The following is a 15,909-nucleotide window of genomic DNA, read 5'->3' as shown; positions in this document are numbered from 1 at the left end:
CCTGCTGAAGAGCTTTTCAACAGCTCCAAGATGCTGGCAGGTCTAACTTATGGGTATCCATTGATTTAGCAATGTTTTTTTTTCCCCCTTAACATTTATTTTTTGGAATTCCATAGGTTAGAGATCAACAAGTTGTAATTATTATAATAGTAACTTCAAGCTATCTGTAACTCTAGTTCTCTTCTCTCTGCTGATTTCTCAAGCCCAGAACCCTCCTAGGCCTAGTAGCTCTGGTAATGGGGGAAGTTTCAGCAGCAAGAAAAATTTGCAGCTGGGCATCAGTAGTTAACTCGGTTATGTAGAAGCCATCCAGTAGTTGAATGTAAATTGGATTTATTTATATGCTTTCCATTTTACAAATGGAGAAATAAGCCCTGGAGAATCTTGTCAAAAGGCGTGTAACTAGTCAGTGTAAGCCCAGATTTCCCTGATACTGGGCTGGTACTTACTAGAGCTGATTTCTTGACAGATTAGCCAAATCCATATACTTTCTTCATTTTTACTGATCCCTCATTGCAGAGTGATTATTTATTAATTTTAATATTGCTTAATGCTTCCTGAGCCTGCTTGTAGGCCCCTGATGAATATGTTCACTTAGCCATGACCTTGCTCTTATGTTGTGCTAATCACTACCAGTTTATATCGCTATCATCCTCTTTGCTTTCAAAATGGTTTGAAATATTGCCTCTCAGTGTCTTTTTCCATTTTAAACTTCAAAATGGTATCTTTTATATTTTCTCCCTGGTTGCCATGGCCAATGTGTATGGAACAATTGGATTATCTTTGCATATATCCCATGTTTAAGTAGGCTGGCCTTGTAGCAACAGTACCAGGTACTGTGGAATCCAGGCACATCAGATGGCTGTCAGCTTCCCACCTTCCTCTGTGTGTGCAGTGGAGGCGTGTATGGACACCAGGGCAGGGCGGGGGTGTATAACAGAAAAGGGGGACAGCTGGGGGTTTAAGTAGTATATTCTCAAGGAATATTTTGAGGGAGGTAAAAGAAGCTGCTTAAAATTTCATGTTTTCTAGAAGACTTTGAAATTGTATAGAGGGTAAGTTTCTTTCTGCTCTTCAGTCCGTTGATTTTGATTCTGACGTTTTAGGACTAGAACTCACATTCCTGTCTAACAAGCAGCATTCTGTGGTGTTGCATAGTGTTGGTTTATACATATGAATTCATTAACATGCCCTTATCGGACTTCCCTGGTAGCGCAGTGGTTAAGAATCCACCTGCCAATGCAGGGGACACGGGTTTGAGACGTGGTCAGGGAAGATCCCACATGCCGCGGAGCAACTAATCCCATGCACCACAACTACTGAGCCTGCGCTCTAGAGCCCGCAAGCCACAACTACTGAGCCCACGTGCCACATCTACTGAAGCCCGCGCACCGCAACGAAAAGTAGCCCCCGCTCGCCGCAACTAGAGAAAGCTCAGGCGCAGCAACGAAGACCCAACACAGCCAAAAGTAAATAAGTAAATTAAAAAACAAAATAAAACATGCTCTTATCATTGAAGGAGATGAATGGGAAATGGGTTCCAGAAATCTCATTCTATGCCATGTTCTTATATGTAGCTCTCTTTTATTATTACCCCTCCATATTCTCAGCACTGTGAGGTGAATATTATTGTACATATTTTGTAGATGAGGAAACTGGGGTTTAGGAAGCTTAAGTATCTCTCTGAAGGTCACACAGCTAATCATTGATGAAGCTGACCTTCGAAATGTAAGTTTTTTTCTGGCTGCAAAGATTATGCTTTTAATAACAGCACCATTTTCCCATATTTTCAGCCATATAAGTACCTCTCCTGTGTTTTCCTTTTCTCCAATTTCAGAATCCTTTATGGAGCATGCAGTTATTGATTAATAAGTCTAGTGGCTTAAAACTAAAGGAGGCTGAGTGTCTGAGATAGAACGGTCCGTATTTCACTGGGAAAAGGCTGTAAGAGGGATGTGGGAGGGGGAGCAGAGAAGGCTTCCTCTGACCTTTCATGAAAATTTTACTGCCTGTGTTTCTATACTGAGGCCTTGTTAGTGGCTCCAGAATATCAGGATTTAGTCTTGTATTCCTCCGAGGCAAAGAGACGTTAAATACTCTGGAACGGGATCTGGAGAGATTCCACAGTTGTGACAGTAGCTTAGATGTTTGGGAATCACCTTCTCCAGACTTAGGGTCAGGAAGCAAATAGCATAACATTCCACAGGTAACTTTTTACTTTTTTAATTTTTAATTTTATTTTTGGCTGCGTTGGGTCTTTGTTGCTGAGCACGGGCTTTCTGTAGTTGCAGTGAACAGGGGCTACTCTTCATTGCGGTGCGCGGGCTTCTCACTGCAGTGGCTTCTCTTGTTGTGGAGCATGGGCTCTAGGCTTGTGGCCTTCAGTAGTTGTGGCTCGCGGGCTCTAGAGCGCAGGCTCAGTAGTTGTGGCGCACGGGCTTTGTTGCTTCCCAGACCAGGGATCGAACCCATGCCACCTGCATTGGCAGGCAGATTCTTAACCACTGCACCACCAGGGAAGTCCCACAGCTACCTTTTAATTAGTGTTTTTGGCTTCTGATTTTGTTAGCAAACAAATATAATGTAACTATCTTATGAGTTCTAGAATCTCAAGCAAAGGGAAAATGGTAAAGAAACATGAAATATTAACTTTTGGTCCCATTTTAAATCCTGTATAATTTAGATTTTATCTGAGTTCCTTTATGAAAACTGTAACCCAAAATAGACATACAGCACGCTAAGGAACCTCATTCACATCTATTTAGGTTTTCTGTTTTGTGTTTATGTTAACTCCCTCTGAAAGAAGTGTGTGGATCATTTGTGTGTTTATTGGCTACATAGCAGATCTACTGTGCAAATCTGTCTGGGGATTTGAAGGGACTGAAGGTCTTTTTAGAAGATAAATCTGAGCCTAGCAAGATTAGAGCAGTAAGAGGGTATTGGGATAAAATTTGAGGCAGAGAACACCACCTGGTGGTTATAAGGAGGACTTGAGCCTTCTGTATTTGTAGTTTTTGCCATAGTGTCAGTAATATCTTTGTCCAAAAATTACATTCTTACTTATAATAATTGAGGATTCAAATTTCTAAGAATAATTTTCTGCCATATGATTTTAGCATTCCCTTATTAAAACTGCTGCCAAAACCCTTAGACCAACCAAACTATTATCTGTGTCCAGCAGAATTGAAACCTCATGTCCTTTGTTGCTCCAAATGCAGGTCCTGTTTATCTCTGTAGAAAATCAATTAGTATCTTTTCACCTCTTTATCAAAACCTCTAACTTTGACATCATGCTTCTTTTATGTGGTAAATTTCTGCTTAGTGGAATGATGGCAGAGGAAATATTAGTGATTTTTCAGCAAGTGTTTGGCAGGTGTCATATAAAAGTAAGTCAGTTTTATCCTGTATAAAAATTATGAAGAAGAGTTTGAAAATTTCCCAGAGTGATTATTAGGGTGAGCAAAGCTGGCAGGGGATGGGAGATTATGTAACAGAATTTTACTGAAATACATATCTGAGATTTCTTTTTTATTGCTATAAGTATCTTTATTATTTGACAATCGTGAATCTAAATAATTCTGTAGTTGGGTAAAGTAGGGACATCAGCTCAAGGGGAAAGGATCCTATTAAGTGAATCTGGATGCATATTTTATAGGCCTGGTTGGGAGGGGAAGATAAAGTTTTAAATTTCAGGCTGAGCCTTGAGCTGGCATGGCATGTCTGTATCTTTTTTCCTGGTAGGAAAACTGAATCCAGGTCTCACTACCATTGAAATGTTTCTTGAGGGAGGGCTGTTCGTGTAAGATAATAAATAGAATGTGACATGACTTCCCATTGTTCTCCTGGGATTTTTAAAAACCATGAGTAACAGTATTATAATATTTACATTTCAACACTCATATTATCAGACACTATAAAAAGCTGCTCCATACTCAAATGCCCACACATTATATAATCCCATTTATATAAAATGTCCAGAATTGGCAAATCTACAGAGACAGAAAGTAGATTTGTGGTTGCCTGGGGCTGGGGTGGGGGAAGTTGGGAGGAAATGGGGAGTGCTTGCTAATGGGGTTGAGATTTCTTTTTGGGGTGTACACTGTCACCAGAATTAGATAGTGATGATGGTGTACAACTATCTGAGAATACTAAAAACCACTGTGTTGTACACTTAAAAATATTTAAACTTAAAGAAAGCTGATTCTTGGAGGAATGAACAAAACCAATTTTTTTTTTTTTTTTTGCGGTACGCGGGCCTCTCACTGTTGTGGCCTCTCCCATTGCGGAGCACAGGCTCCGGACGCGCAGGCCCAGCGCAGGCTCAGCGGCCATGGCTCACGGGCCCAGCCGCTCCGTGGCATGTGGGATCTTCCCGGACCGGGACACGAACCCGTGTCCCCTGCATCGGCAGGCGGACTCTCAACCACTGAGCCACCAGGGAAGCCCCAAAACCAATTTTTTAAAGAAAGGTGATTATGGGAATTCCCTGGCAGTCCAGTGGTTAGGACTCAGCACTAGGTTCAATCCCTGGTTGGGGAACTAAGATCCTGCAAGCTGCACAGCATAGCCAAAAAAATAAAAATAAAATCTAAAAAAAAAGTTTTTTACAGGAATAAAGATACAGACTTACTAGAGAATGGACTTGAGGATATGGGGAGGGGGGAGGGTAAACTGTGACAAAGCGAGAGAGAGGCATGGACATATATACACTACCAAACGTAAGGTAGATAGCTAGTGGGAAGCAGCCACATAGCACAGGGAGATCAGCTCAGTGCTTTGTGACCGCCTGGAGGGGTGGGATAGGGAGGGTGGGAGGGAGGGAGACGCAAGCGGGAAGAGATATGGGAACATATGTATATATATATAACTGATTCATTTTGTTGTGAAGCTGAAACTAACATACCATTGTAAAGCAATTATACTCCAATAAAGATGTTAAAAAAAAAAGTTTTTTAAAGATGATTGTGGTAACAATTCTCTCACTTACGTTCTAGCAGAAATGTTGTCCGATAATCTAAATATTCCACTTTGGGTCTTGAATGTTGTTTTAATTTGTACTTTATTGCCCTGTTCCTGACCTTCACAGGACCACGATGGGCCTCCTGGAATATTGGTGTGTTCATCTGCATTCGATGTGCTGGAATCCACAGGAATCTCGGGGTGCACATATCCAGGGTAAAATCAGTTAACCTCGACCAGTGGACTCAGGAACAGATCCAGGTATTTACACAGCCCAAGAGTGAGTCAACTGCTCCCATATTTCCATGTAAAAGTAGTTCCGGGTGAATTTCAGTCAAACTGGGCATAAAGGTGAAGGTAAAGGAAAGTTTAGTTGTTAAACACTTATGTCACATTTAACATTTTTAATCTTTATATTTAAGACACAGGTTATTCTACTTATATTTTGCTTCCTTCAAAGCTCTAATAGTCTATGGACTAGGACCCCATGGATCCGTGAAGGTATAAAGGGGGATCTTCGGATTATTTTCTAAGGGCCTTGGCATTTGCAGATCTAACGTTTATAGTTTTAGATACTCACTTAAAAAAAGAAAACCCTCCAACACATAGACTTATAATAGCGTTTTTATTGTAGAAATGCATATATGAATCTTGCTTGCTGTTAGGTTGGTGGGCTGGGCATGAGACACTTAAGTTAGTGAGTCCAGCCTGGCCCAAGAGCTGCACCTCGATGTGGCTTCATTGTTCTATATTCTCTTCCTGCATTGAAACTTGTTAATTAAAAAAAAATTTTTTTTTCCTTTGTTTGGGGGGAAAGAAGCTCCAAACAAAACGAGTTGCTAAAGTTGGTTAGAAATAAGAGGTTATTCCTAACAGAAAATGGCTTTAGAAGTTACTTTAGATTACTTTTATGGATTCACTAAAGGACTAAAAGGTTAGTTATATTTTCCAGTTACACTTTACTGTATCTTATGAAGGAAATTACATGCCATGGAGGTATTTGGGAATTTGAAGATTTTTTTAAATCTTGGAATTTCTCTCTCACAAGTGTTAAGAAGTCTTTCAAAAGCCTAATGAGAAACACATTTATTGGTACTACAACGGAATAGGTTAATTACTGCTATAAACTCAGAATTGTAGTTGTTCCTGATTATTGCCTGCCTGATTAGGCACTGATTATTGCCTGCCAAGTAGACATTTTGATTGGCAGCTATGTCTTGGACTTTCAAATGGGATCTTGAATTATTATTGAATTAAGTGTGTCCTGTCAGACAAATCTTTCAATAAAAGGAGGAGGGGTGGCAGGAAAGACAGCTGTGAAAGTAAATGGTTGGGAGTAGAGCAGAGAGAATCATGGATTGGAAACCAGAATACAGGTTTAAATCTCGGTTCTGCCACTCCCTAGGTTGGTTCTTCAATTGTAAAATGGTACAGTTGGGTGAGAAGTTGATTTCAGTTCTTTCCTGATGTGACATTCCTTGTTTCCACATCTTTTTTATTGCAGTGCATGCAAGAGATGGGGAATGGAAAGGCAAACCGACTTTATGAAGCCTACCTGCCTGAGACCTTTCGGCGACCTCAAATAGACCCGTATCTTTTCTGGAGCAACTCAGAAGGCTGAGTGGTTTTTTTGGTGTTTTGGGAGAGTCACACAAGACTCAGAACCCATGATCTGACTGGGCCATATTTATATGTGGATTAGTCGAAGTCTGGCTTTTCCTCTCTCCTGCAACCAAGACACACAGGAAGTCCACGTATACTTTGTAATGTCAGAATGGTGGTGTCACATGGGGAAGACTTGTTCAGGAATTAAGACTGCAGTGGTTCACTGTGAATTCTTCCATAAAATGACATCTCCAATAATTTTTGGATCTCTGAAACCATTGTTTGATAAAAAGAATATTTATCGTGCTATGTTGAGTTAGCAAAACTGCCATTCATTTTTAACACCTTTTTATGTCCTAGCTCAAAGAATTAACTGTTGTTGACCAGTTAATCCATAACTTTCTTCCCCCATCCCCTCAAAAGGAGATAGCACCCAGCTCACAAAACCAAACCCCCTGAACACAGTGCTTCTCAAAATGTGGTTTGTAGACCATCTTATTAGAGCTCGCTTTTGGTGGGTGCAGGTGGAACCTGTTAAATGCAGATTTGGGACCCTGCAGAGGATCCACTGATCAGAGTCTGGCAGTGGGGCACAAGAGGTTATAAGGGGCACTCGGGTGTCTTTGTTTAAGACTTGTTGACTTAAGGGCTTTAAAATAGATAATTGACTGCTTTACCTGTATTCTAGAACAGCCACAGGCTCCACTGATGTCAAAATGAAGATTGATCCCATTTTCTGCTATCATTACTCTGAAGGAAAATCCTAGGAAATGGTGATTCCCTTCAGTAACCACGAAGGAGGCATTTAAAGGTTTTGGTCAGGGAAACCCCACGTGAAGTGACAGGAGCCATATGGGGAAACCAGGCAGGAGGGAGAGAGGAGAACAATGTTCCATGGGATACAAATTGACCTTTTATAATCATTCCATGAGAAAGATTTGTTTGATTTATCCTTAATAAGCTTTTTGCAGAGCTGTCGAGGGATTTATTCGAGATAAATATGAGAAGAAGAAATACATGGACCGAAGTCTGGACATCAATGCCTTTAGGGTTGGTTGTAAATCTTTCAAGTTTTGTTCATAATAAGTAATTTGCTTATTAATCAGCCCAGGTGGGAATTTGAAGAACAGCTACCAAAATACTCTAAGACCATAAAGAAAAAAAAAAGTAGAAAAAAGCCAGCTGTAGAATCAAGACCATGAGGTTTCATGGAGCAAACTTTTGCCACAGGGATGGACCAACCATCAGTGAATTCTTTACCTTGATTCGGATTTAGATGTTAGTGATTCCCAGTTCCAAATTCTTCAAATGGACATGTTGGGCATACTAGATCAAACAGAATAATATGTGTGTGTATGTATATACACGTGTGTGTGTGTGTGTGTGTGTGTGTGTGCATGCATTTTTTTGCTGTAAATGCAGTCAACAAAATTAGGTGTAATTAAAGCACCAGAGTTTCCTTCAGTTTGACCAGCATATTATTTCCAGTGTGTTGACAGACTGCCAATGGGACCCTTGTTCTTGAGAGGGGGTTCTAGGAGACTCCCAGTTGCCAAATACACTTTTCATCCTAGGCGTGTAGTTAGAATCTGAAATACAGTGTATGATAACTGGACAAGTATAACATACAGGAGGAAATACAACACGGTTTCCGGAAGAAGAAAATATGCCTGACTAATGACAACTAGAGTGGAACCAATAAATATGACTATTTAGACCTTCAGAAAGCCTTTGACAAGACTCTATAGTAAATTTGCCTTGGAATAATTAACTGTTTCTCTAACCAAGGAAGTATGGAGAATATGGGATTCTCCAGTTCTAGCCAAGGACCTATCTAGCTATCCTCTATCTTCTATCTGTTATTTATTTTAATGGAAGATGTACTAGCCAGTGAAATCATTAAGTTTACACAGGGCTCTAAGCCCTTCCAGGTAATTTAAAGTCAAGCTAATTGGAATCATCTCCAGACTGATCTTTTGAGCTTGTGTGAAAAGGGACACTAACTGGGAGGTGAATTTCAGTGTAGGCAAGTGCAGGGTAATACGTGTAGTTAGGTAAAGATAATTCCTTCTCAACTTAGTATGAAGGACTCTTACCTCACAGTCATCCAGAAAAGGGACCTGGAAGTTATTGTAACTGTCCCAAGAAAGAATTAACCCAGTGTACAGCTACAGCTTGGATGGCATCATCAAAAAGGGTTTGAAACCAAAGCACAAACGTTTCCTTTCATTTGTAGAAAACTATGGTCTGTCTCCTTAGCTCTGTTCATTGTACCAGAACATATGAAATCAGACGAGGTCAGAAAAAGGTATCTGAGATAATTCAGAAGGTGAGAGAAGAGGAAAGAGTAGCTATATGGAGATAGATAGTGGTCATTCATAATTAGGTTGCTGGTGTACCGTACCCATGAAAGCAGCCTGTTTTACTCACTGAATGTTTTCATTTAGGAAGGAAATATTTCCTATGTGCCAAACAGCTATTTCAAACTTTTTTATTTGATGTACTTAGATTTTTAAAAAATACTCTTGCAAAGATTTATATGCCAAGAATTAATATTTGCTAAGTGAAGGCATTTATTATCAAATCTAAAAGAAACTGGCTTTGTTTATTAAAGAGTATTCTTTTTAAATGGACAGATAAGACATTTTTAACTTCAAGAAATAAAGTGCTCTGTATTAAAGCATTACACTATGCATGAAACAGACATAGCTGCGTGTGTTCTTCATGATTATAATACCACTTTATAGATAATATGAAAGTTAAAGTGGAAAATCCATGCCTACTCTTATCTTTACTAATGATTATCATTTTGGTGTGTTCCCCCATTTTCTCCTACTTTTTGGAGGCGTAATTATAATACAGTTATATAGAATGTCTCCTGCTTTCACTCGACTTAACAGATCATTTTTTTTGTAACATTACTTGTTAGTTTTCACAACTTGTAATTGTTGAATCTTATTCACTGAGTAACTAGATCACAGTTTATTTTACTGTTCTCCCCTGTGGCATAAAGGTTAAGTTTTTCTTCAGCATATAAAATTCTGGGATGAAGTTCTTGGTGTATATAACCTTTTCCATGTTTTGGATTATTTTCTTAAGATACATTACAAAATATCGTATTATCTAGGGTAAAGGGTTTCAGTATTTGTCTCTTTGTACTTTTGCCAATATACTTTCTAGAAGTTGTGCTATTTTATACTGTCCTCTCAACATTGGGTAAGAGTGGTAAGAGTGGTAGTTTGGTAGTTACTCATTGGGTAAGAGTGGTAGTTTTACTCAATCCCTACCAATATTAGATATTATTATTAAGATTTTTCTCCCTCAAAAAGTGTTTTTTTTTTTTTTTTTTTGGCTATGCCTTGCAGCTTGAGGGATCTTAGCTCCCCAACCAGGGATTGAACATGGGCCCTCAGCAATGTAAGCGCAGAGTTCTAACCAATGGACCTCCAGGGAATTCCCCCCAAAATGAATTTTAAATTTCACTTTTCGATCATTAGCAGGGCTAACCATTTTTCATGTGTATGCTATACTTCCTTTTGTTTGTAGTCAAATCTTATTTTTTAAAAAAGCAGCAGATCAACATTACAATTCAAGAACCTAATGTAAATATGCACTTGACAATGAAGCACATTTGAGTATGGAGTGAAAAAAGTTTTCAAAAAAACCATCAAATGTATCATCTCCAAATACCCAAATAATAAATCACCTCTACAGGCCTTTTGTTGAGTGGAATCATAAACAAAGAACAGAAGATTTATTGCTGTGAAAACAAATCTGTAGTACAGTAGTATGAATCTTGGGTATTAAGCATAATCAGTTGAATCAAGTTAGGAAGTTGAAAATCTAATAAGAAATTTGTGTGTATGAGAGAAAGTCTATAAGCCAGCTGACCCAAGAGCAACTGAGATATCAAACTTGTTCAGTGAGACCAGACATTATTTTAAATCTCCATATTTTGAAAGCAGTTAAAAATTACAATTCCAACAGCCCACAAACTAAATTAAAAAAACTGTAGAAAGCATTAAAACTATGTTCAAAGAGCCACTTTTTCAGCTCAATTTCAGCACCCCAAGGGAAAAGAAAAGCATCCATGACTATCACAGGTGAAAACAGAATGAATGTCATCGGAATCAGTTATTTTTCCCCACTGAGGTATAAAATCTATATAGAAATTTGATACTGTAACAAATTGTACTTCTCATAGTTCTGTTTTAATTTCCTTTAAACCCTGTTTAATATAGTTTTTTAAATTGTTATAAAAATGTTTTCATGATTCTGAATCTGGTTCCAGTTCTTTTTCATTTATTTTTATATCAATATTTAATACACTGGCTACCAGTTCTAATCAGAAAAAAAATCTTGGATGTCTCTTCATTATAACAGCGTATTCAGCAGAAATGACTGATGTGCAAGCAAACCATAAAAGGTGCAGCTCTCTGGAAATCACATTTCGTAGATTGTTTCAGTCTGAATATTCTTTACGATGATTTTTGATGGAAGACTCTTCCAATCTTGTAAACATCAGTGTGCACAGTCTTGCTACTACGTAGTTTCATATCCTTGGACAGGAGGGCCGGTTCACAGCTAGTGAAAGCGAGAGCAGTCTAAGTTTTAATGGCTGATAGACCCTACATCCTACAGGAGGAAAGCACTTTTCCTTTTTTGCTACTTAAGAATGTGGCAGAAATGGATGCTGAGGTAGCCCCATCAATCCTTATTTTTTTCTTTTTTTGTAAATTTGGTCTCAGAATTCTGGAAGGGTGACATTTCGAAGAAGCCACTGCTGGGACTGGCTTCCATTGCAGTCTCTAATGCTGGGCACCTGGCTATCCTCTTCTGTGGCTTTATCTAGGCACTGATTACTGTTCACATGCTGCAGGGTTAATTTCACCAGGTCATACTCCCAAAGTTGGTTGCCTTTTAGGTGGTAGCATTTGAGCATTGTGACTGGGCCATTAAGTTTGGATACACCCAAGCAAAGGTCATCTGTTCTAATTTCTTTGTTGGCAGTGTAAGAGAAAACCTGATTACCTCCCATACCGTGACAGTTAAAAATTCCAACTTTTTCATTCTCTTTTCTAACCATGTTATCCAGACACTGATTTGTTTCCACATTTCGTATCTCTCCCAAAGAGAAATAGTGATGTAGAATCTGAGAATCTGCATAAATATTCTCTAGGTACCAAAAGAAAGGTCTGCATTGGAGTTTGCGTCTTAGACCAAGTCTTGGTGATATATCTCCATAATCTACCTTTGTAACACCTGGATAAATTATATAGAAGAAATGCTTGAATTCATCCATACACACTTCTGCAAGTCATCTGTTATTTTTGTTGATAATCTGCCCTGTGCCTCCTGGAAATGTGTAGGGTGTAGCTTTCTGAAACACGTGTCCAACATGTGAGCAAGTAACAATCTCCAAAGTTCCTCCACACTGCCAAATCCTAAAGGAAATTTCTAGGTTTTCTCCTCCCCAAATATCCATTCCAGCATCATATGTTCCAATTTCCTGAAAGTAATCTCTGTCTATTGAAAAAAGGCCTCCTGCCATTGTAGGTGTTCTCACAGGAAGAATTCCATCACCTTTCCTTCTGTCCATTTCTCTTTGGGGAACAGGATACCAGCGAAAATTAAGCTTCCAGTTGAATCCACCATAGGTTATGTCAGAACCTGCCATGTACTCAAAAGTATCATCACTGATCACATCAGTGATAGGATAGTCCACTGTCTTCCTGTCATGTTTCATCCTGGCTAAGAGGGGCTCCAGCCACCCCACTGTACACTCACAGTGAGCATCTTAAAAGGTGATCACTAGGCCTTTAGACACTGCAGCTCCTTTCAACCTAGCTCTGATCAATCCAGAGCATTGCTTCATTCAAATGACATGAACTGGTAATTTAATTTTTTCACATAACTCTCTAGAGGTCTTTTCAAAAAGTCTCTTTCACTGGCATCATCTACTAGAACAATTTCTTCTCGCATGTGTCTTGGTGAGCGATTAATGACACTATGGACAGTTCGCAGAAGTGTGCTCCAAGCCTCATTGTGGGAAACAATCACCACACTTGTTGTGATAATATTCCTTGTATCCAGGAATATTATCTGGATACACCTTTGTTTTACACCCTTCTAACCTAACATCTGGTAAAGATCTGTTGAGTGCAATCATCTCATTTGCCGTTAAATTGAACTGATTGATTTTAAACATCTCTTTCATCTTTTCTTGATCCTCTTTAGTAGGAATGACGACTGGTTTCCCCATTTCTCCAGGACCTTCATGAGGCTTTTGTACTGGCTCTAGAACATCCCCAGCAGGAAGTCCTCTCTCTATTTTTTCATCACATTTGTTGCATTCACTGAAGTAAAACAGCAGGAACATATCCACGAGTACCCAAATCAAGGAGATGGCTAGCACCACCTTGCAATACGCAAATTTTCTCATGGCACTTTAAGTCAAATGCAAATTTTTTTAATATATATAAATATACAAAGATCATGAAAATTATTCCAATCCAGTTTCATCAGAAATCACGTTCATAAAAATAGCCTTGGTCTGCGCGCGGCGGCGGCGGCGGCGGCGGCGGCGGCGGGCGCTCCTCGGGGCCGGCCCGGGAGGTCGCGGCGCGGTCCCGTGGGCAGCAGCGCGGGCGCTACTTTGCCGTCAGCCGCTTCGCCTCCTCGACCACTGCCTGCGGCTCCCCCGACGCGAGCCCCGCCTCCGCCGCCTATACTTCCTTTTATATGCCTGTGTTCTTGTTTACTTTGTGGCTCTGTTATGCATTTAGATTTGATGATAAAAATGTGACCAGTAACAGTATAAACTGTGAAAGTATTATGAAACTGCCTCTGAAAGTAACAAAAACTGAGAAAGACTTTCTAATCTGGTTTTGATGTGCTTTTTGGTTTTATACAGATGATGCATTCAGGACACCCTAAAAGGGATACTTGAATCCTTTTACTCATTTTTGCCTTATTTTCTTGGTTTTTGTTTTTCTAATCTTTAAGCTTGGTTTATTTTCTTATTTTTAAAAAAGGAGATGAAGAGGGAGAGAACTTTTGATGGAAGTTAGAAAATCACAAAGGCTGTATGCCGAGTAAGATGAACAGTTTTCACCCCTGTGCCAAGTTGAGCAAGTTAAACTAGGGTCAAAAAGGGGCAGCAAAACCGGTGAAATTGTTTAACCCCTGTAGATAACCCCGTCTGCACACTAGCGGTCATAAGTGTGTTAGACAGAACCAAGGAGGGAGGTGCTTGAGAAATTTGAAAGGTGCCTCTTGCAGCCTTGAGGCCAGGGTGGAAGAGGCCAACACTCATGCCCCACACCAAGAAACCCTGAGTTTGTCAGACTCCTACATCAGATTCAGTAGGGATATTTGTGTCCTTTTGGGCCATTTGAGGTTATAGTTTGTTGAACTGTTAGTCACCATGGGGCCTGTTCTTTGTCTTGTTTTGTTAAATCACCATAGAAAGAAAAAGATGACAAGTGGAAAAGAGGGAGCGAACCAGCTCCGGAGAAAAAAATGGAACCTGTTGTTTTTGAGAAAGTTAAAATGGTAAGTGGGGAAGTATGTGCACTGCGTGGACGGCCTTGTTCACATGGCGTGTTCACATGTGGAGGGGACAGGTGGGGTGGTGTTGATAGCATATCTCACCGTTGCACCTGGGGCTAAAGGGGGTCCACGTTTAGGTTAGATCACCCGCTGACATTTCTGCTGCTTTCTCATTGCCTTGTTGCTGCCTGATCTGCTCTGTAACACTTCTTTTGGGGTCCAGATGGGAGCTTAGGAAATGCATCTGTCCCATCTGAGCAAGAGGCACGTTTCATGGCAGAATGCCAAGGCTCTGTGACACCTTCTGAGCAGAGGCTACATTAGTCCTTCTCTCCTTAGACCTTCTTTACCTCGTTTTCCTGTTGTGGTTAAGAACAGTCCAGAAGCCAGGCTATCCTCATCCATTTTAAACCATCCCTTCTTGTATTCTTGCTCTGTCATATGGAAGTAGACACCTTTCTTTAACCACAGGACATGTTGTGGCAGTGGTAGTAGATGCTCCGCTATAGGAGTTTAGATTCTTGGGAAAGAGGACTTTTTACTGTTTGCTTAAGGAAGAGTCTTTTATCATCATTCTGAATTGCACTGTCTGCAGAACACATTCCTTAGTGATACTGGCAGAGTGAATTAGGTAACCTTTAGCTGAGCTCCTTTTCAGTATTAAAGGTTTTCTAATCACTGGGAGATGTGCTGGCTCTTGTACCATCGGACACCTGCCTTTATTCTTGGCTTTTCCTGGGACCAGAAAGTGCTGCTCCTGTTGGATACCCTGATCTGTGGTTGTCTTGGTTTCAGAAAGATCTGTCTCTTCAGAAAGCCAAATAAGCACAGATGACAGCTTTGTTTTTCACTTTAGCTTTGTTTTCTGCACTGTGCCTCCTGACTTGATTTTTTCACACAATACTTCCTGAGTTGTGTTTCTTTGGTAACTCTCTTTGAATAACAGCAACCATGCCACAAGAATCCCTGTGGCTTTACAGTAGGGAGGAGAATAGAAGGTTCAAAAACACCTGCTTATTTTTTTCTGTAACGTATTTTCACCTTAGCCACAGAAAAAAGAAGACCTACAGCTACCTCGGAAATGTTCCCCGAAATCCACAGCACCTGTCATGGATTTGTTGGGCCTTGGTAAGAGTTAGACTTTTCCACTCCCATAATCATACAAATTTTGATGAATTCTCTGTGATCCTGGGAAGATAGGTAGAGATGGGACTCTTCAGTTGGTGGCTTCATCACTATGAAGATGGTTCCCTCGTGTTCTTCCTGTTGTTTTACATCTGAGCAGTTGTTCTAAGAGGTGTTTCATTTTTCACTGTACTGTGAAAAATGTACAGTGATAGAGTAGTGGTTAAGTACAGTAGTGGTGGAGCATGGCCTTTGAAGCCAAAGTCCCAACTCTGCCACTTACTATCTATGTGACCTTGGGTAGCTTACTTAACCTCTAAACATTACTTTCCTAACCTATGTAGTGAGGATGATACCAGTCTACTTCAAAGATGATGTTGGAAGGATTAAATGAGATAATGCCTCTAAAACTCTTAGCTCCTTGCCCAGCACAAACTAAGCGTTCATTAAACGTTAGCATGTTTCACTAAACCAGCACCTGTGAGCCCTGCCCCCCATCCCTCTCATTTTCCAGGTGCATCCTGTTCCTGAGACGGCCCATTACCTTGTGATCATGATTTTCCTCCAAACTTTTGAAACCCTGAGCTAGTGGTTCTACCCCTTTCAGAAATAAGAGCCTATTCTTACCTTTCGCAGTACTGATGGCTATACTTTGTTTCAGTCCATTCC

The 15,909-nt window shown here is 40.1% G+C and overlaps 1 protein-coding gene and 1 pseudogene across 2 annotated transcripts in view; one reads left to right on the top strand and one right to left on the bottom strand.

The window, feature by feature from the left end:
* Positions 1-15,909, top strand: part of SMAP2 (small ArfGAP2) — a 47,685-nt gene that overhangs the window by 25,933 nt on the left and 5,843 nt on the right. The window contains exons 2-6 of the mRNA XM_007453752.1: positions 5,087-5,220; positions 6,464-6,549; positions 7,536-7,614; positions 14,032-14,118; positions 15,162-15,243. Coding sequence (XP_007453814.1) covers positions 5,087-5,220; positions 6,464-6,549; positions 7,536-7,614; positions 14,032-14,118; positions 15,162-15,243 — 468 coding nt within the window. The remainder of the gene's footprint in view (positions 1-5,086; positions 5,221-6,463; positions 6,550-7,535; positions 7,615-14,031; positions 14,119-15,161; positions 15,244-15,909) is intronic.
* On the bottom strand, positions 11,309-13,087 carry LOC103087732 (polypeptide N-acetylgalactosaminyltransferase 1 pseudogene; annotated as a pseudogene). The gene has a single exon (XR_456986.1). The product of XR_456986.1 is annotated as a polypeptide N-acetylgalactosaminyltransferase 1 pseudogene (transcript).

The sequence above is a fragment of the Lipotes vexillifer genome, unplaced genomic scaffold (assembly GCF_000442215.2).
Source record: "Lipotes vexillifer unplaced genomic scaffold, Lipotes_vexillifer_v1.1 scaffold213, whole genome shotgun sequence".
Taxonomy (NCBI): Eukaryota; Metazoa; Chordata; class Mammalia; order Artiodactyla; family Lipotidae; genus Lipotes; species Lipotes vexillifer.
Note: the sequence above shows the minus strand (reverse complement) of the source record. Positions and strands in the feature narration are given on the sequence as shown.